The sequence below is a fragment of the Orbicella franksi genome, chromosome 6 (assembly GCF_964199315.1).
Source record: "Orbicella franksi chromosome 6, jaOrbFran1.1, whole genome shotgun sequence".
Taxonomy (NCBI): Eukaryota; Metazoa; Cnidaria; class Anthozoa; order Scleractinia; family Merulinidae; genus Orbicella; species Orbicella franksi.
Genome location: NC_138150.1, coordinates 823085 through 844712, shown reverse-complemented (window position 1 = coordinate 844712; position 21628 = coordinate 823085). Strand labels below are relative to the sequence as shown.

Sequence of the window (21628 nt, the reverse complement as noted above, 5' to 3'; positions counted from 1 at the left end):
TAAAACATTGGGTAAGTCTCTGCAGTTACCATTTCATATGCTAATGAGGCAAAATTTTGGTCTTAGCTCTCGTAAGCGACCGGGCTTGGCATTTTGGGTGGTCAATTACGGGAGGTTCGACTGTAGTTTAATTTATTCCACTCGTTAAGAATTTGCTGGCTTTCGAAAACAAAACAAAAAAACTCGACCGTATGGAAACGAGACTGACTGTTCAATCGTTAGTCGGAAATAAAACAGTTTCTTTGGCTTTCCTGATATAACAGACGATTCGATTTTGTCTCTCCGTCACTGAGCGACTGACGGTGATTGCTGCCTTCCTTGTGAAAACTAAATGGATCTCATTCTTTATATTAAAGATTTAACAACTGCGCACACTCCATTAGATCTCACAGGTATATGTTCTTGGCTTTGATTTCTATGATAACTCTGATCACTGCTCAGTTAAAAATAACCAGGTTACAGCACTGAGGGTCTTGGCACGGCCGCGATGAGGTTGGACAGCCTAGTAGTTCTAATTTTCCTCGGAGTAGTGATAGCGGCATTACCCGCAAAGAAGGAAGGTAGGAGTGAAACCAGAGCGCGCTTTCATGTTACGACCCGTTGATTTGTTGCTTTAGTTTCCTTTTGTTATCCAATGACTGAACACATTTCGGCTTTTGTTAGTAACCTATATAATGTCTACTGTGTTTATGACTCTCAAGTGATAGATCAAGTGGAGAAAAGTGCGATCTAGTGAGGGATTTTTCTAAACATCGATTTGAAATTTACTTAAGTTTTCCCAGAACTTTTTTCCACGACAAACAAAGGCGATATTATAACCCGAACGTTCTGTCTTGGTTTAATGACTGAATCCAGCAGAACTGGTTGTCGACGGCCGCTTCAATGTAACACCTGTCGTTGTCGACTTTTCTTCAATCTCAACTTGCTTTCTTAAAAAGAAGGATTGACATTGAATCAGACCCGTTTGCGACAAATGTTAGTCTCCCTGTCCAAATTTAAGATTAACAACTCCATGTGGGAAAGTGATCGAGAGGGAGCTATAGCTATCATAAAACTGAGTTTGTATTCCCCAGGAAAACGCTAAGTTCTTATTTCGGAAAGAATCTTGTCAGAATTTGATGCGAGCCCGCAGTGTTCAGTAGTAGTGTTGCTAAGTAGCATGACGCAACAGATTTACCTGAAAACCTTCAACGCGGACATTTAGATCGGAAGTCCGCGAGGGACTGCAAGAATTTGCAACAGCCATTGGCTCCTGCATGGCCTCCTCTCACCAGCTTGCATCGACTAGCATGTGGCTTGAACATTTTCCTTGCCATGCAAAATGACCTAAATAAATTTTGAAAGAAAGTAATTTAGCTAAGCCATCTCTGATTTACTTTTTAACTTTTCAGAGAAAAAGCCCGAACCACGTGACAGCAATCGCTCACTTCTCACAGAGCTTCAACAGGCCGAGGCCTCTGGTGCGGAACCTGGGAAAGAGATAGAGTCGACATCCGCCGTGTTGCTAGAGAAAGTCCCGAAATTTAAAACGAAAGTGGAAGAAATAAAGTGGAAATTGAACAAGGCGCGAAAGAAGCTGAAAATTGCTAAGCAATATGTCGCGCTGGCTGATAAGGTTGCCAAGCTGAGAAAGAAAGCACGAACTGGTAGTAATAACGTCAAAGATGTTATACGGAAAGCAGAAGTCGCCTTGGTACATGCTGGTGAACACATGGGGCTCGATTACGTACATTTTAAGAAGTAAATTGGCGAAGTTTTCCCCAATTGCAAGAGAAAAAAACTAAGTCAGGAGAAGATTACTAGGAGACAATCGTCAATGAAACGCTTCAAAATCTATTTTTACATTACGTTAATGTGGACTGTTATAACATGACGTTGAAAGTTATATTAAACATGATTGCATGGTTATTGTTAATCTTCCGGCACAGGCTGATATGTCAGTTGACTTCCTTTTCCCCACAATAATCATTCAAAGTGGGTGGAGAAACATAGAAGCAGACAACTCCGTAACATTTCGGGCTAAACTATATATCTTATTCAGTTAACCTACTCTCGGTTTTAAAGACGGTTTACTGGAGCAGAGACCTGTGGAGAGAAATAGATATCTTGTGTTTAGGAATGTTACTTTTTACTGTCACTGACCCCATTACTACGACTACTAGCTTCAATAGTTAACTAGGAAGGGGCTCCGAGAGTAACTCTCCTCATCTGAAAGCGAATGTGGAAATGGTAATCAGTATTCACTTAAATTGCATGCGTCTTAGCGTCACGTTCAACGTTTAACGTTACAGTGGGCAGCTCCTGTTGAAAAAATTCCTCCCCCCCTCCCATGAAGGTGAATTTGTAAAAATAACCCATTATAACAAGTTACATTTGCAATGTCTCCAATCCCATTATTAGCACTCGTAATATCAAGTTTAATTTAATTTGAGTTGAGAATGCTTTGGTTTGTACTCAGCTAAATATATTTGAAAGTAATAAGCAACCACCCTCGTACGGCGGACACCTAAGAAAAACCCTTACGACTCAACCCCAGTTTAACGCGACCAGATTTCCCGCTTGTTACTCTTCGGCTACTCACACCACGAGCAATGACGGAAATTACGGAAATAAAATTAGGCAAATTTTCTTTTGACTAAAATTAAACTCTCCTTAAAATTCAAGTGTTTTCATAAGATAACTTTACTAACAAAAGTGTTGAACAGATACAATTCACTGAGTTTGCTTGGAAAATATTGCAAATTATTCCACCAGTTCGATTTGTGAGGGAAAACCATTTGAGTAGTCGTAAAAAGACACCGAGAGCATTAACGGCGTTGTCTGTCTAAAACGATGGTTATACTTCCTATATCCACAGAACATTAGTGATAAAGCTAAATAAAAAAAAAAGGAAACTGGGAGGAACTGGTCGGTCACTAACACAACATAACAATCATAATAAATAAGGGGTTTAGTTTGCAAAGAACGTGATGCGCTGAGTTAGCAAGCGAGTTATGAAAAGCTGTCCGTTCTATTAGTACCCTGATTGTGAAAAAAAACCTGATTGAAATTTAGGTTTTGTCCATTCAATGTGCTTAATCATCGCTGAACTGCATGCATTTGTTTTCTATAAATGGGGCCCTTGACCGGCCTTGACACAACCAAACAATGGAACACACACATCACATCCACAATCGGCAAGTGAACACACAAACACAGCCCGGGTCACTAAACATGTCACACTGACTACATGAATAGTTAAACACGCGTTTAACAGGTACCCTGACTGTATCTTGCAGAACAAGGAGATTTTCCACCTGAAATTTGGTGTACAATTCCGTCAATAACTGCAGCAGTCCCTCTAAAAATCGAAAGGCTTTTGTTCGTAGAAGAGTGGGTCGTTCCGGGGTTGCGATTTCTGCCGGTATGTGAAAGAAAAAGTCTATTCCATAAGTGCGTGTACGAAAGGTGATAGCACAAAGAGTGAAGGGCTGGTCTCGGAGGTAAGCTTATGTAGCAGTTGTACAAGGCTTGAAATTTTTTCAAATGGGACTTCTCGCACCGGACCACATTGCGCAAAGTGTCTTGCCATGTAGAGTTAGTGTTAACGAAAATTTATGATGACTGTGACTATGAAAGTTTGCTGGTTGAAGTTTTTGTTGTCTAAAATCGAGAGCCTCCCGCGGTTCCTCGGTTGTGTAATTTACGATTCTTAAACTAGTCTAAAACATGAGTTTTTGTTTAACCAGAGAACGGCATTAATTTAGTTGCGCGGGCATGGGTATGGTTTGGATTTCTTGTTACAAAAGGTATTTTGAGAATAATACTTAGCTGTGTTAAACCTCTTACGACGGGTGTTTTCCGCCCCGCGCGGATACTTGACCGCCCACTTAACAAAACCTAATGACTAAATATTTACTTATGAATTGAAGTTATTATATTCTCTTCGTTTCATTCAAGCACATCGATTAACATTTTCAGCACTGGCTATCGATCGTGGCAGCTAACCAAAACAAAATATTATATACTTAAAAAACCCAGCAAAATTTGGATACAATCCGTTACAGTAGTTTCGTTATCCAGTGTAAACAGTGTTCATAATATTTATTCAATCTATCATCTTGATAGATAGAAATCAAATGTTGCTACATCGGTGCGTTAGTTTCTTATACATTTCCAGTCTAATAAGTTTTTTTATTCATAGAGAGAATTGATACATTGAAATATTTAAATATGGTGGGTGCGGCCAATTTTGTATATATTGAAATTTTTAAATATGGTGGGTGTGGCCAATTTTGTTCCCTTTGGACTGGGTAATGGATTGCTCATGACGTTAAGAGAGGACATTAACCGGCAAGGGTAACGATGCCAAGTAAGAGAATAGGAACTCCAGCCTCCCCATCTTTCCTCACATTTCACCTTGCGCAGAAGAGTTCAACGGGGTGTAACTACCGCTTGCGAGCAGGCGTTCTTTTATTCCCCCGAAAAAAAAGCAAAAGAACGCCTGATCGCAGGTCACCTTTCGGTGAAAGTATACACACATATAGAAAGTAATGACATCGGCGAAAAATCGGATAGTTTTTATGGACTTGTGATCGATCAATCTACGTTGTAGCTCACACAAGTTAAAGCAGGACTCGTAATTGAGAACTGGGGTAATTACTAACCCAAAATAACACGCGGTGAATAGCGAGTAAACATGCGGTGAATTTATTACTGACCACAGTAACCATCGATCAGTGCCATGTTTATCTTTTCTGGTTTGTTTGTTATCGCAGCATGCAAGATCATGACGCCAAGCTACAATTCAGTTTTCCACTTGACCTTAGTCTTGTTTGTCGGAGCCGCTCTACAACTGACTGAAGGTAAGCATGAATAGTTTAGACTGTTTTAACGTTCACTATCGAAAATAGTTTTTAGGTTTGCGTTTGTCGGGATCGATAATCTATAAACGCAATCTACAAACTCGTGCTTCATGTTCAGTCTACAAATCAAACCTGTTGTCTTTATTTTGAATCGACCAAGGAAAAAATTAATCCAATCGTCACCAGGCTCGCGCGCTGTTTTCCCGTGCTTTTCACAATCTTTCTCTCGTGATGTTAACATGTGACGTGCACGTGATGTAAATGCGATGGAGGAAAGAAAGCATCCAATTGAGTATTACGCTGGTATTTGAAATTTAGGAGGGACCCAAACACCATACTGTGCTAGACGTCACATAAGCCAAAATCAGGTGATATTTCAAATCATTGAAAGGTGTTTAACAACGCATTTTTTATTTTCTAGGCAGTCTTGATGCAACGCGAAGACTTGAACAACTTATAGAGCAAGCCGAAAGGGAATCGAAAATACTCGCTAACGAGATCAACCAATGGCTGATTCAAGAGAGCGGAATTTCGGTGACGGAAGACGAACAAGCGCATCACCGGTCCCGAAGATCTGACGATGAGGACGACGAAGATGTGCGAACGGATACGAACTTGGTATCGGATATAGGTCGATTAATCGTCCGAAGAAATGCCGGTAAACATGAAGATAATCACAAGAAAAAGAAGGATTCTCCTGAGATCAAGAGAAAAGACGTACGGGTGGGTAAAGAGTCACATCATTTGTCAAAGAAACATGGGTTACAGGCAGACAAACATGTCAAGAAACGAAATACAAAGAAAAAGGTACAAGACAAGACAAAAGCTTGGAAAGCTAAACGAATTTCCAAGCAACAGGATAAAAAACCAAAGCGTAAAGCAAACAGTGATGAGATAAGTAAAGAAAACCTGGTCAAAGCCTTGATTGGAAGTGACGCCAGAGCAAAGGATCACAAAGAACAAACTGGCGTCCCCGAGAAAGCATACAGAGCGCTTGTGGAATTCATGGCTGGAAGCGAGCAGGCAACCATCGAGACAGGCAGCAAGAAATCTGACATCGCCAAGCCACAAGAAGCAGGAGGGAAAGATCTTCCGCGTTCTTCGAACGCGAAACATGGGGTTCGCAGAAAGTTGACAAAGAAGCACAAGCGTGTTCTCGAAATACTTTCGAAGATGCCTCAAAGTGTTTTGCGTAAATACTTCCATCTTAAAGGTTTGGACAAATACTGGAAAGTCATGGACAACATTCGAAGAAAACAGGCTGAGAAAGAGATTGCTAAAGAGAAGGTGAAGACGCATAAAGATGAGAAGATTGTAAAAGTGTTAAAGGACCTTGCACCCAAAAAAACCAAAACTTCCACACATCCAAAGAAAATTAGACTGTTGCAGAAACAAGCTAAATCACATCAAAAGAATTCCAAGCAAACTGTTTCGTCGCATGAAGTAGTTAAAGACAAAGAAGCAGAAAAAATGGTCAAAGATGAAACGACAAAGATGACAGGGAAGGATAAAGCAACAGAGAAAATAGTAAAAGATAAAACTACAGAGAAATCTCAAAAGCCATCAGCGCCGCACAGTTCCTTAAAGAGCCAGAAAGCAGCAAAGAATGATGCGAAACAGACGCAGATTGAGACTGCTCACTTCAAGAAGGGGCAAAGTCACAAGACAGCAATAGAACAGCATGCAACACCTCAGAAAGACACGCATAAGAATCTACCAAAGAAGATAAAGAGTAAAGATATTGTTAAAGTGGAAGATAAGATCAAGAAGAACGATGCTGGAAAGAGTGCGGAAACGTCGAAAGACGCGCCTCATATTAAAGACGTTACTTCTCCGAAAAAGGCTATTGAGAACCCAAAATCTCCTGTTCAAGACTTGTCAAAAAAAGAAGCAGAAAAGAAAGTTAGTTTGAAACCAGCAGCTGCTGAACAAGCAGCGCTGACTAAGGCCTCAAAAGAAAAAGCTTTAAATACGAAAGATAAGCCAGCGCAAGGTGTGCAAGTTAACGCCAGTCACTTGAAAAGCCCCGCTAGTGTGGAAACCATAAAAACAGCAAAGCTTCAAACAGCTGAAAATAAAGATCTGCCCACACATGAAATCAAGATAACCAAAGAAAAACCTCAAGTACATACAGAGTCACTCCAACTGAAAGCAATGTCTCCTAACGTAACGAAGAAGGTGATCAATCAAAACAGTTCAACAGTCGCACACGATAAACCCAAAGAAATCTTGAAAGCTCTAGCGGTCACAGAACATCACGTGGTCAGAACAGCGCATGCTCCTCAGAAGCCTGAGGTAAAACAAGAGAAAGGTTCTCAGGTCAAACAGCAAAGTCCTGAGGCGAGCAAGATTGACATTTTAAAGGAAAAGATCCAGAAAACTAACACATTAAAGTTCAAAGTGGCCCAAGCACTACTCGCTCATTGTGAAACTCAGAACAGGCTTCGACAGGTGTTTGACGAGGTCAACTCTTCCCTGAAGAAGGCAGCGTCTCTTGCCAAAGCTATTGGAGCGAAATTCGGGATTAAACCAAGTGATGTTGAGAAGATGACTTCAGAGCACACCGAAGGAGCAGTGGAGCAGTTTTTGAACAAACTGTTTTAGCTTTAATTGACAGTATTCTTCAAACTTGCAATAGAAGGCGCATACCATTTGTCAGGTCTGGCCAGCCGAACCGATTTGAGTTGATCCAAAGTGGCGAACAATAGCTCGGGCTGATTCAAGACGCAATGACATGGTCCTGTTGTCAGAGAAGGACAGCCGGGACCTAGCGTCAAACGCAGAAAACGCGGGTTTTTTTGGCGTGAAAATTTTCATCTTGAGTCACTGCAACTACAACTGTCGTTGAAATTTTTCGCTAAATGGCTGACTAGAACTGACAGACGGGAGGCGCCTGCGCAATCTAAGATTACAGACCCACTACACCCAGTATAGTAACGTATGGACATTTTACTTCACAAAGAGTATTCATCTACATTCTATATTTAATATGCCAGCATGCTTGCAAGCCTTTGCGGGCGAGCTAGTCTTCAGTTGCAATGCAATGAATTATATCATCGCTTATTGTAAGTATCTATTTTTTAACTCTTCGAGAAACTATAACCCTATCAAAACATGCAAAAAGTTATGTAATCCGCCACAGAAGCATGAGCCATAATTAGTAACGTGCAGCTGATTATGTAATAAAAGCTATTTTATCGCAAAATTAAAAGTTTCTCTCTGTTTTTCGGGATTCTTCTGAGGTTAAAATGGATTTAAAAATTTTGGAAGTTGGGAGTTTGAGATAGATCAATTCCGGACACCAGAAGATTAGTCCCTATCTGACGATCTTCTGTTCCCATTATTGTGGAACACCCATAACCCAGATATGCGTAATAGATCAGAGCAAAAACCTACTTACAGCTGCTAACCTGTGACAGACATTAACACAAAACAAGGAAGTGATTACTATCGTAGCTAGCCTCTTCATATCCTGCACGTCTCAGTGACAGCCAAGCGGTGCAATATGGGATCATGACATGTATCATTTTCTTGTTGGCGAATGACAGGTTAAAAAGGTCTTCATCTCGAATTTTGTTTGTTTAAACCTCCAGAAGTCATCTGCACTCCGCTCTAAGTCTTCGTTTCTCTAACGTCACATTACAGTTTTCGAATTTAATGTCTAATTTAACTTATAAAACTCTCGCAATGTTATGTACCCTTTAGGGACTAAATAAAAAAAATTAAATTGGCTAAACTTAGCAAACAACTGTTGTGACTTGCCAGTAGTCAAATATTTATACCTGTCGACGTCACATTACATGTGAATAGGTAAATAAGCAGCTTATTTCCTTACATGTTTACTGCACTCGACACTCAAGAACTTTACCAGATGGTTTATTTTGAGAAGAGATAATCTTAGCTTGGCCTTTGAAGAAATTGAAGGAGGCGCAGAGATTTGCTCGCAATGAGTCAAAGTGTTTCGATTCTTGCAACAGTGAACAACACATGCTGGACCTGTTACTAGCCTCTCCCTCTTGTGGCCAGCTATGTTTCTGATTCTGCTCTTAATGGGTCTGTCAGTGGAACTACATATTCAAGGTAGAATTGTTCTTTCTTTGTTTGCTATGTCTAGTAGCTTGGGCCGTGGTAAACACCGCATCAAATTGTTTTGGAACTCATAATATTTTGACAAGGGAGCCCTGGAAGCTTTGGCAGTTCATTTGTCGTTGTTACCCGTAACACCTGCTCGCCATGACAAGAAGACAATGAAGCTGAGCGTAAAATAATTTCATCTCCTAATTTGACTCTTTGAAGTCATTGTTATTTCTTGCAAAACAATCAATAGAGTGATTTTGTTTTTCACACGTGACACTCGTAAACTGCTAATTCATCAAAGGTTGCAGGGCGCGGTTTTCTAATTAGTTCTTTAAGCTTGATCCTGATTGGGTCGATATACGCATGTCACGCGGTGTCTGGCCATGCATATAGTCCTTATGTAGGAGTTCTTGACCAGGAAGGATTCACACACAATTACAATAAACCATTTTACGATAACTGCAGAAATTCTTGCGCGCTCATTGGCTAATTTTCATTGTCAATATGCAGACAGACACATGAAGTTATTATTTATGCGATGCGTCAAAGAGCGAGAGCGGACAATTTGAAACATTTGTCATTGTAAAAAAAAAATTGACGTCGGTTTTTCATGCGTCTGTCCTGTTATTGACAATGAATTTCGTCATAACATTGTCAAAGTAGTTGTGGATAGCCGAGTGGATCCGCAGACTACTTTGACAATGTTATGACGAAATTCATGATCAATAACAGGACAGACGCATTAAAAACTGATGTCACTTTGTTAATTTACAGTTGTCTGCTCAGTAACTTGACCTTTGAATGGCAGTGAGGCTGGCGGTGACCTTGTTTTGATACAGACCTCACTGCTTTTGTTGTGTAAATTAAATTGTTCTAATGCTAACAAGAAAAGCATAGAGATTTGTATCAAAGCAGCGCTACCTCCAGCCTCGCTTGCATTCATAGGCCAGGTAACTGAGCACACAACTGTAAAATGGTTTATCGTAATCGTGTATGATGGCCGCCTATTCATGTCGATAGAATGACTGATAACAGTCCTCAGTACTTTTCACTATGATCTCGCACTTTGATGGATTCATAATGATATTCTTTGATCGTCAGTTCTACAATATAACCTCAAACTAATGGACAATTAATGAAAACAAGTTGATGTCCCCATTTTCACTGCCAAATTGCGGTAAACATTGGTAAATAGTTTTTCGTAACTTGAAGACGTATACTGAAGCTGTCTGGAACCACTCTAAATTTGCAAAAATTTGAGGGGGCTCTGATTCCCTTATTTTAGCAGCTTATTTCATGATTTTTTTATTCTTCTAGCCTCAGCGCAACAACGAAAGTCAAGAGACATCATAGAATTTTTCAAAAAAGCTGGAGAGAACGCAATAAAAGCGATCTCCGGTCTGATTCCTGGCGGGAAACCCACATCCCAGCTGACAACGCAACCCAGGGGACCTAAGATACCGCTGAATACAATCAACGAGGACGCCATCAAACCTGTCATACCATACAAACGTAACATGATAGGGGAATTGAAGAATGGAAACAGAATGACAACAAACTTGGATAACTTGGTTTTGAAAGTGAGGAAAGTCAGATTCGGAAACAAAAGGATGGTGGAAAAACAGCAAAAGGAACTCAGCAAATACAACAACAGAGACAAGAACAACAACAAACGCCAACTTAACAGCGAAAGAATTAAAACAAAGATAGGGCTATTGCCTGTAAAACAAGGACAATAGATAAATGTAATAAGCTATTAGCCAATTTTTTTTTTGACTTTTGAAAACTGGAGCATTGTATCCACAACGGAAGATGCTTGGTTTCTTGTAAAAGAAGGAAAATACGATGTGTTTTGTAGACGATTTCGTTCAAAATTCCTTTAACTAAATTATGGACAAACTTTTATTAATTCTACAAGTAGGTGTGTAATAGAATTTAATTCTTATTTGATGAGTAGCTTCAGTTTAACATGCCTACCTCTAATAAAAAAGTAGAATTAAAAGGGGGAGAAATAGGGTCATGCAGGCCGGCTAAGAAACGAAATCAGTGCTACATAAACAAAGTATTATTATTACTGATTATTATTATTATTTTTGTGTTAATAATTGATAACCGAGAAAGATAAATAAAGATTAGCTAAGATCGAGAAACTAGGCTAAATACGAGCCCGTAGGACTTTTTCGCACCTTCTGCGCAGCTTATCTGCGTTTAGGGCCGGGACATATTGCTTGGCAACCACTTTGAAAGTCCAGTTCCTCGCCGAATAAAAAGAGCTAGAATAAGAATCCAAGGACTGGATGCCACTTTCACGAAAACCGTGATCTCTTCTGATTGCACAACCTGCTTTGCCATTGTCGATCAGTGTAGGTGCTTTCCACGCACAAGTGTGTCCCTGTAAGGCAAATACTTCATAGCCGGGAAACAGTGTTTCTCCTCCATTATTGCTTTCCCACTTTACTCCTTTTCTCTTTACCGTCGACGGGTATTTTGTAATGAGTCAGAGAAGAATACAGACAGATGACACCATTCTCTATTTTACTTTTAACAGAAAAGGAAATACACTGGAAAATTCCGGCCGGGTATATCGAATGTCTGTTCTCTTCTAATTATTCCTTGAAAGAATTGATCCGGCATCAATACTGTGACTTTATTGCCACTTCATTCGTTTAGTGCTTGGGAGACTTCAACCTCCACCTTAAGATTATTAAGTTAGTCTGATTTGACCGATTAACAACACAAACCTACGTTAAGAATTATTTCAAAGTAAGCTAAAAAGACAGTCCGCATTACATGTAAATGGAAACACTTATTGACATAGCGGCTCTTATGAGGAAAGTACAGTGTGAACGAAAGAAGTAACCCGAAACCCAATAACAACGGGACTTAGAACCACTCGACTCAAAATTAACGCTGTTGTTGTTGCTTTTTTCAACCTAATTACCGTGACAAACCGCTTGCCAAAAGCAAGTGGCGCAGGACTTGACTCTACGAAGTTTTCGATTCTGATTAACAGGTAGAAGATCAATTTTGCACCAACCGCTCTAAATTTATAACTTCAATTGCGCACTTGTTACATCAGCCACCGGAAAAAAAGTATACTCCCGCCTTGTGTTAATTTCCCGCTACATCACATCTGTCTGTTTGTCAGGCACCGATAGACGTTGAGGTATGTTATAATTTAGCTTAGAAGTTGGAAGTTCATATTATATTTGCGTAGAAGAAGGAAGATTCATTTATGTCAAAGTGAACAATGCTGAACCACCGTTATATCTATAACATATCGCAACAACACTACAAAACATAATTTTTCACGATTCCGAGGGTTGAAATAGCTTCAGTGGTGTCTTGTATGGCGACAGGAGATCGTCCTGCTCGAGGTGTACGGTTGTCACTGAAGCGCTTAGTTAGTTCTTACACTGAATTCGTGCAGCATGCATAAAGAGATTAGGTGTATTTCCACTCTCCCCGAGATCGGACGCTAGTCCATCGCAAGGATATCAGCCAGCATTAAGTTCGCCGGTGCCTATCTATACACCTGGCTGGTACAACGCTATGAGCCCATCAAGGCTCCAACTTACACCACTTGATCCTAATTGAGCGCGCTAACCTGTAGGCCATGGCCCCTCGCCTCCCTCTTCAAAAAGATATTCTCGCAAACAAATTAGTAGTCAAAAAAGTGTGTGTGGAAAGACCAAAAAGTGTTGACATCGGGGATGAAAAAACAAACATTCAATTACAATTTACCTCAATCATTTGTATGTGCCGAGTTGAGAATTCAGCTCTAAAATAAATGTCTTGCGGCCCTGCGCTATAGTCGAAACGCGCGGACCGTTTCACTCTCTTTAAAATGATGGTTTAACGCGCTTGAAAACGTTCTCAAAACAAACTTAATTTTTGTTGATGATTTCCAATCCAAACAACAGGTGTGATGTTTTCCTCTGGTTGACTGGTCTAATTCCCGCGGATCAACAAGCAAAACAGTGCTCTTTTAACTCACGTCTTGTGATTGGTTAATTTGAATGATGATCTCAACCCATATAGCATTCTGAGTTCATCTTTTTACACCAAAAGGTGGAAACAAAATGGAGAATCCTTAGGCAAAACCCGAGCACGAAGAATCGAGAAATGTCCTAGTCGTTTGGGATCGTGTTTTTGCTTCGCAGCAAAGGTTGTTTTCTTGGGGTTTGAGATTCAAACGTGTATTTTTACACTTGTTGGTGTCGTAACATGACATACGGTTGAGGTTTCTACGGGTAAGTGATTATTTCACTTCATTGAGTCTTAGTGTTGAGGTGTTCCCAAAATCATGGTTGCTCACCCATACGTCGTGATTTTCGATTGATAATGCTCGTAGTTTAGAGGCATAAAGTATTTTTAAGTGCTGCTCCTCAATTTTAGTTGCTGCGGAACAACTGGCACATTGTTAAGCCCAGACATCAACTTTCTGCCAACTAGTTTATCAAAAGCCTCTGCAGTCCGGAGGGTTTCGCTTCCAAAACTGTAGTGAAATAAATTGTGCGCTTGGTCGAGCATTCGATTTCGCACTTCCATTTAATAACTCTGCGATGTTTTATCTGGAGCTTGCTGTCCTTGGTAATTCATTGCCAGCATATTCAATGAAAGGTTTTCAAAGTAGTCCCTGACAGAGCAATATACTGAAAACAATTGGCCGTCCGTTTGATCAATTTCCTCTCAACTTTGATTTTGGATAAGACAATTTTTGGATCGTTTCATAATTGGTTTCAGTAGAAATTATTCTCTGACAAAAGAATTAGTGATAATCTATCCACCCTTAAATGTCTGATTGTGACAGACTTAGAGAATTTCCAACATGTGAAGGAAAGTTATGGTTCTGAAGTCTGCAGAACGTTTGTTCTATTGACGAAACAGAAATTAGCTAAACTTGTTTGGACTGGGAACGGTAGGTTACAGAAAGATCTTTTGTTTTGAAATTGCTAAGTGCATGGACTTGTCAAGGCAATGAACTATCCGACGACACTTCTCTGAAATTCAAACAGGTGTTGTTTAGGTCAGCCATTTACTAATGGAGCCTCAAAACAGACTAAGGGATTTACCAATTACCATATTGTTCCCGCGATATGCTCCGCAAATTAATTGGGGTTAATTTTGCAGAAAAAAAACTTCAGGTAGAGCAATACTAATGTCAATCATCTTGTCGCCGTGTAATATTTAACTTTTTCTTCTGTCGGTTTTCAGTATGCACGAGTTAATTTTCGTCAGTTAAAATCTTGGTCCATTTATCAGCTGTCAATTAGGACATTTTTCGTTTGTCAGTAATCTCATTTCGTAAGACCCTCAAATAGCCTAAACGAGATCCAACACAAAACGTACTTTTGGACAGTGGGTTAGGTTTCTCGTTCGGATGACATCTCCTCTTCACCGAAGAATTTTAGGCCTTTTATCGTATCAGATGCAATTACGTTTGTGATTGTTTTATTTCATGACCTCGTTATTGTGCTAGTGTCATTTTAAAATCAATGAGGATCGCGGTTTTTCTGGTTCCAGTGATTTGACACGCCCTTATGCTTTAAGTTTAAAAACATGTACCAATAAGATACGAGTTTTAACTGTTCGAAAACAAGAAGAAATTTAACTTGTTTTCAAGATAGTTTTCCCGCAAGACGTAAAGTAATTTGGCTGTAATATTGTTCCGATTTGTGAACGAAGCTGAAATTTGTTCTTCATTCATTTCCGTGACCATAGTACATGAGCTAAGAGCATGTAATCAAACGTATCTGAAGTTTTTACAAGTAGTGTTCCGCTATTTGAATTCCACAAGCAGTTTGTTAATTTACGGTCTAAAAGAAGATAAACACGCAAAGCTTTCTGGTTGATCAAGCGAATCACCAAAATTGTTCGATTCACTGAGCGGAAAATGCTATGGATGGCTTGGTGAAGAAACTCTTCACAGACGGTTAACATAGCGGGCTTTGCATAATGAGCTTAATGCCTGTGGCGAAAACACGAAAGGAATTTTTCATAGAGAAAGTAGGGGCGGATTCCTTATTTTATGGAGAGAGGGAGGGGTGGGAGGGGTTGTAAGCGCGAGCTCCAAAGGTGTGTCACTACCTGAGGGGTCTTGTAAAAAAGCCTTTCCTGCATTTTGAATATCTCATAGTGGAGGGGAGTGGCGTTGTTTTTACTTTAACCTTAACCCTGAATCAGCAGCTGTTTCCAGCTTGCAAATCAAGAATGAATATACTAATTGCCCTCTTCATTTTGTCAACAGATATCTTATGGCTTCTGTTTCATTGAAGCTGGTCTTATTAGCCTCCGCTTTTGTTCTGCTGGGACATAGCTCTGCTCAGGGTAGGTCTAGAAACACAATCAACATCACTAGACCAAAAACCTAGGTTAAGTAAGAGATTCTAGGTGGACGCTTGAAAATTCTAACTGGCGGAAGCGAAGAACCATTTGTGTTTGTAGAATCTTTAATTGCAATTATTCAGCTTATTAAACTCTGTAAAGCGACCTCCGACATCGTTGAGAGAGTTAATAAAATATGGCTTCTGTTGCACTTCAAAGAATACTTACTTATTTCTTAAATATCTGTGTTCGGGGTTGTTTTAACAACTTTTGAAACAACTGTGATTTAAACTACCGATCAAATACGCAACGAGTCTTAAATAGGAATATTTCAGGTGACAGGAACAAAGCCAACAAAAGTTTCTAAAAATTTGCATTGTCCTTGTGGCCTACTTAATATAATATTCTTTTGTATATGAATTGTCACAGAGCTTTATGAAGATGAAGCAAACCTCGAGCAGTACAGCCCACTACTAGGGGAATATTTGATTGATTACCCAATACTAGAGGAATACGGCATTCCCACCGTGGAAGAGTTCCCCAGGGAAGATGAGGATGATGATGATGAGGATGAAGTCAATGAAGACGCTGATTCCAGCGAAACAGAACAAAAAGCCAAAAAAGGGCAAATAAAACATCAAGGTTACAGGAAGGAATTTATTTTAGCAGATACAGTATGAAATGTGTAATTATGTACAGAATGTCCTCCAACAAGAGGAATGCTCCACCATATCAGTGTGTTCACGTTAAGATGGCTTAGAAGAGGGAGTTACTGTTTTTTTGAAATGAGGATGAAGATTTAAGATGTTTTCACGATTTAACACAGCGTTATAGTGACATAGGTGCACATTTAAGATGGAAATGTCCATAATGTAATTATGCAAGGCGGAACAGCGCGGAACACGTACCCTAACCCTGATAATAGCTAATAATTAACCCTAATAATAGCTAATAATTAACCCTAATTACTAACATCCAACATCTAACGCTTTAGCTACTACTTTCTTACTTGTTAGACATGGAGTCCCATTACGTATAGAAAATGATGAATAGGTACGTAAGCTCAACGTACAAATACTGCGTGGCTAAAAGAAACTTCTTGCTGTCTTTTTTGCAGACAATGAGCATGCACATAAGACATCCTCTGCAACGAAATTTAAAAGCGACGCACGCGAAAAGCGGCAGCTCCCTCTTCAAGGTATTATCCTGATTTCAACATACAACGTCTCTTTACTGCATCCTTTACATTTCTTATGGTACTTCTTGTGAGAGTTTGGTCGTGAACAGGCCATTTCCGATTTTCTTTTAACCTCTTTCTCAAAGCGAGTCCACCTTTTAAATGAAAACGAGATTTCATTCACAGGCAAATGAAACTAATTTTCGTATGAATGGTCGTGCAGCAGGCCTCGCTTTGATAGAGAGGCTTAAGGAAACTCGGAAATGGGCTATTAAAGCATGTTAGACACTTAAGTTAGTTTTACATGACAGTTTTCTTGCAAAAATTCAAACCACTGACCACTTCGTTCATTGGAACGATGTCACCGGTGGCAGGGTAGAGCTCTCATTCCACGTCTTTGCAACGTATTTGCTAAACCATGTCAAAGTAATAGTGCTACCTTAATGTTACTGAAATATAGAAATAATGCTCCAAAATAAATGTTGAACCGAAGCAAAAGAGACAGATATTTAGCTGATATATTATGTTGTTTTTGCTCCTTCAGATGACCCTGTGGTTATCGCCCGCGAGAAGCTACAACGAGCAATCAAAGCGGCCAAAGCACTGAGTAACATAGAAAACCAGCTTGGATTAAATCCCTCCACGGTCGAGCACAAAACCGAGAAACTAGAGAAGCAACTCAAAGACGAGGAGAAAAACTTCAAACAACTTGCCGATCAAACGGACGACAAAGACAAGAAGCAGAAATTCGTCAAACTCGAAAAAGTTGCAGATGAAGACGTCAATGAGGCCCAGAGTATTTTAAAATTGATCGTCAAACTGGAAGCCGCTAAGTATCTAGCGAAGGAACGAGCTCAGGAGGAACTCGATGCGGCTCAAAAGAACAAAATTGCTTCAACGCCGCAAATGGTTCTTGGACAACCATTTACATACCCTCCTCAAGCACCTGGATATTTTGGGGGAATGTCGCAACCGGCTTATCAGCCCATGATGCCGGCATATACGGCTAGTTATCCACCGCAAATGTTCCAAGGGATGAGTCCCCCCAGTGTGGGTTCTGCACCTAGTATGTTATCACCTGCTAGTTTAGCTGGTCCAACTAGCGCGACGCCTCCTTATCAGCCCAGTTACCAGGGTAATACGGAGCTACAGCCAATAAACTCAAGTGAGTGTGTGATGTTATTTCCTCTTATTCACTGAGACTTTCTGGAGGACAAAATGAAAATTCCTAAAATGACTGGCGGACAAACAAACAAAGCTGTTCTGAAATGAGAAGAGTATATGAATCTTATTTTAAGGCACAAATTCTAAATATGTTTTTGGAACCGGGGAAAACCGTTATTGCCGTGTGCATACAAGCGAAAAAATCATATGTACGGTTGTTGCTTCAATGAAGAACCCTAACCGTAAATTTAATTGACGTGTTGTCAGCAAACTAGCCATTTTTTACAATGTTTCAAAAAGAATGACGTTAGTATCTCGTTTCCTTCAGTCAATGCACCTCAGACCGGCGTGTCAGCCTTTCCACCCCAGAGCAGTGCCCAGCACAGCGTGGAGTCCGTACAACCTGAGGCTGCCAAGGTGGCAAGCTACTCGCCAGAGGAAGATAACACCGATATTAGCCCAGGAGATATGGAGTTCAGTGATATGGAAAACACTCCACCGACAAAGAAACCGACAGTTTCACAAGTCAGTGCTGGCAAGGTTCAGTCCGATGCGCACGGCTCGAGCAGTAATGAAGCAAAAGCACAACAGGCGCACATTAAACCACAGCCGCCTAGCAAAGACACCGGTCTTACCACAAAGCATCCTGCTCAACCGGTGGCACCCGCTCAACCGGTCTCTCCTGCTCAGCCAGTTGCACCGGTTCAACCAGTTGCTCCAGCTCAACCATTCGCTCCTGCTCAACCAGTCACGCCTGTTCAACCTGTAGCGCCGGTTCAACTAGTCATGCCTGATCAGCCAGTCGCCCCCGCCCAACCAGTCGCACCTGCTCAAACAGTATCACTTCCGGTACACACGATCGAATCCGCTGTTGGCCAATCAAATGGTTTAATGCCACAGTCGGCACCGCTGACCGCATCGTACAACCCCGCGGTCGCGGCACCAAATTTAGCATCTATGTCAAGATACTTTGATTCACCGTCCAATTCTCCCAACTTGTTGCCACAGCAACCATATTATGAACCGCCAAAACTTCAAGCTCCCCAGCAAAACTTTGCCCCTCACCCAGAGCCAAAGAAACCTGCTCCCAAGAGCCCTGCATCTGAGAAGCCGGAGGTTTCACCTTATTCTGCTTTTAATGTAAGTATCAGCGGGTACATGCCATCTGTTTTGTCAAAAGATGAAAGATTAAAAGGGGGGATTGTAACTTTGTTTTTATAAAATATCCTTAGTTGTTCTTAGGAAATTTGAGGTGTAGTTCGCGCCTGTTTGTTGTATAGTTTTTCAGTTGCACACACTCTGTGGATGTTGTCCGTGTTGAAGTTGTCTCAGTTTTCAATTGCAGATAGAAATATTAATCCTGGTACTGTATCGTCGAATATTTGTTTCAGCTCTAGTTTTGCATATTTATGATACAGCGCTTTCAAACTACGAGCACGACGCGATCCGCTTCTGCCAGACTAACCCCGCGCTTACTTACGTTGTACAATATTCTGATCGCGGGTTACCTTTTCAGAATCAACCAAAAAAAAACTCAGTAACTCTTCCTCCAAGTAATCAGCTGCATATAGTTTGCGCTTTGTTTCGAAAACTTTAGCCTGATATGGTGAAAATAACATTACTCTCAAATTATGTTATTGCAGGACCAGCCCCAGGTTTCAGCTCCTCCAAGTCCTGCAAACTTACAACCTCCAGCGGCGTATTCCGGGGAACAGGCGCTTTCAAGCGCGTACCCCACGAACTCGTTTTACCCATGGAACAGTCAGGCGATCTCATCCGGCAGTCCACAGTATTCTTGGAGCCCTCCAATGTATTATCCTCCGGCTGCACCGTATCAAGCCCCGGGTAAATACGAGATTTGCTTACGGTCGTATTGTACAATGAGCAAAAGCACAGCCTCTGTATTTTTGAAACCTGCTGAAAATATTAAGTAAATTCATATGTTGGTTTGATTGATACGAAAGAAATATTTTTGGTTGATTTGGACATGTTATGGAAGGAGAATTTGAAACTCCTGTGCAAGAATTTCCACCTCTGTATTAATTCAGTTTGTTTGTTTCAGTTAATCCGCTGATTGCAGAAGCGTACAGAAAACTGCACGACACGGAAAGAGCGAGTCTAGCCATGTCCAAGATCGAGGAAGCGATTGGTCTATCACCAAACTCGGTGAAGCACATTATCAATGACATTGAAAACCAAGCTAAAATGGAAGCCAACCGATATGAGGACGACATGAGCAAAGAAAAGGCCGAGATAACCAAGGAGAAAGAAAGCCTTGAAAAGAACCAATTTGCAGACGATGCTCAAGCAAAAAAGAAAATCCAAGATGATGAACAGAAGCTGAGAAATGACATCAAAAAAGAAAGCGTCGCAAAGCTCGAGGTGGACAAGATTAAGAAGATCGAGAAAATTTTGACCATCATCGAAGCAGCGAAGTATTCTGCTATGCAGAGAGCAAAGAAACGAATTCACAAGCTCAAAGCTGATGAAGGCGTTGCTGATGGTGATGATATTAGAAAACGCGACCTCGAAGATCTTGAAAATGACATCAGACGTCGTAGAAGGAACGAAATTAATATTTGGCTCAAAGGCTCAAGGAATCGCATTGACACGAGTCACTTCTTACGAAACCGTCTAGGCAGGCTGGGAAGACAACACGAGGAGGAAAGGTCGCGGTGGAGTTTAGACCAGAAAACTGTTTTACATCATTCGAAAAATTCTGAGAAAATCAACAAAACTGATGACGACCCAAGGGAAAGCAAGTTGCACAAATTGACGTCTTTTAAAACGCTCTCATCCAACAAGAAGCTCGACTCAGGAAATCAGTTCCCTGTGGCAAAGAGGGCTGATGTTCCCACAAAACCAGAAAATTCTGCCAACGCATTTATTATGGCTAAAATGCTTGATAAGATGGACAAGCTGTTTAAAATTCAAGCTGATATTTTGAAATATCTCAAAACAGAGCATAGCATCAACAGGTTACAGAAAAAGCCATTTGCCAAAAGGTGGAAGCGGAGTCTACACAACTCGAAACATCACAAGAAAACTCACAAAGACATCAAGAGAAGTTAAGAAAAGAAATGCGAACTAAGGTTGAAAATTATCGGACAAACTACCCTCAGATTAGTTAAACATTTTTTCTATGATTGACCAGCTCTTGCAATTACTTTTATCTCTCAACATCGCTCACAACCTGCTTCGGTCGCACTTGTGTTGCCTAGCAACCGCTATCTATAGCAACAGTTACTTATCAAGTAAGCAACGTTGCTTATGAACTATAACGTTAGGCAACGCAAAAGCCAGTCCCTGTTCCCAGGCAGCAACCAAATGATACCCGTAAAAGATTTATTTATCTTGGTAAGTCTGTCGCTTAAGCATTTATTTGAACAAACCGGGGCAGTGTTAAGTGGAAACAAAGATGACAAAAAATATTTGCCACAAAATATGACTGGCACCACTCTCAGTATTATGTAGACATAAGTTAATGGGACTTGGTAATGGGACAATAAAAATTCACTTCCTATATATAATACTGAAATGCTTGGTCATTTCCTGTCCCTTATCGAACAGCTCAGATAATATGATATTCCCTTTTCAGACCTTCGTTGTCTGAAGAATATGTAAATATAAGTACGCTTTTCTCCTCGAACGACAGCAGGGAAGTTGAGAGTCATAATATGTAGTATGTATAACTGCCATTGGATAGTGATTTAGTGTATTAAGGATACCAAAGGCAGGGTTCCTTTACACTGATTTATATAATTGTAACATTTAACCACGAGTAACATGCATTCCAGACAAATCAGTTACATGGTAACTTGGATAGAAACACGACTCTGCCAAGTAATCACGTGGTTTAGGAATACTGACAATGGGATGAAATATGGGTTGTTAACTGAGGAGGAAAAAAATTAGGGGATAAAATTAGATATAGAAAAATGTAAATATGGAAAATTTTGATACTTGTATTTAATAAATATGTCTGTCGAAACAAAAGGCTCAATTTGATTTGATGTCCTTTTGATATAAAAGAGGACTG

The 21628-nt window shown here is 40.4% G+C and overlaps 3 protein-coding genes across 6 annotated transcripts; all 3 read left to right on the top strand.

The window, feature by feature from the left end:
- Window positions 1–151: 151 nt before the first annotated feature.
- LOC145490382 (uncharacterized) lies at window positions 152–2558 on the top strand. Its single transcript, XM_081469508.1, has 2 exons — window positions 152–560; window positions 1392–2558. The coding sequence occupies exons 1-2, from the start codon at window positions 488–490 to the stop codon at window positions 1742–1744; spliced, it is 426 nt and encodes a 141-aa protein (XP_081325634.1). The 5' UTR covers window positions 152–487; the 3' UTR covers window positions 1745–2558.
- A 138-nt stretch (window positions 2559–2696) lies between these two features.
- On the top strand, window positions 2697–8341 carry LOC145490381 (uncharacterized). Of its 2 annotated transcripts, XM_081469507.1 has the most exons (3): window positions 2697–3482; window positions 4758–4844; window positions 5266–8341. In XM_081469507.1, exons 2-3 carry the CDS (start codon window positions 4769–4771, stop codon window positions 7446–7448), a joined length of 2259 nt encoding a protein of 752 aa, XP_081325633.1. In that variant the 5' UTR covers window positions 2697–3482; window positions 4758–4768; the 3' UTR covers window positions 7449–8341. The 2 variants fall into 2 exon arrangements, with proteins under 2 accessions (XP_081325633.1, XP_081325632.1); XM_081469506.1 differs by lacking the exon at window positions 2697–3482 and having other exon boundaries at window positions 4539–4844.
- A 302-nt stretch (window positions 8342–8643) lies between these two features.
- On the top strand, window positions 8644–21628 carry LOC145490048 (uncharacterized). Of its 3 annotated transcripts, XM_081469145.1 has the most exons (9): window positions 8644–8924; window positions 10239–13174; window positions 15172–15251; window positions 15678–15890; window positions 16366–16446; window positions 16970–17590; window positions 17918–18729; window positions 19233–19434; window positions 19652–21628. In XM_081469145.1, the coding sequence occupies exons 3-9, from the start codon at window positions 15179–15181 to the stop codon at window positions 20659–20661; spliced, it is 3012 nt and encodes a 1003-aa protein (XP_081325271.1). In that variant the 5' UTR covers window positions 8644–8924; window positions 10239–13174; window positions 15172–15178; the 3' UTR covers window positions 20662–21628. The 3 variants fall into 3 exon arrangements, with proteins under 3 accessions (XP_081325271.1, XP_081325273.1, XP_081325272.1); XM_081469147.1 differs by lacking the exon at window positions 16366–16446; XM_081469146.1 differs by lacking the exons at window positions 8644–8924; window positions 10239–13174 and having other exon boundaries at window positions 14722–15251.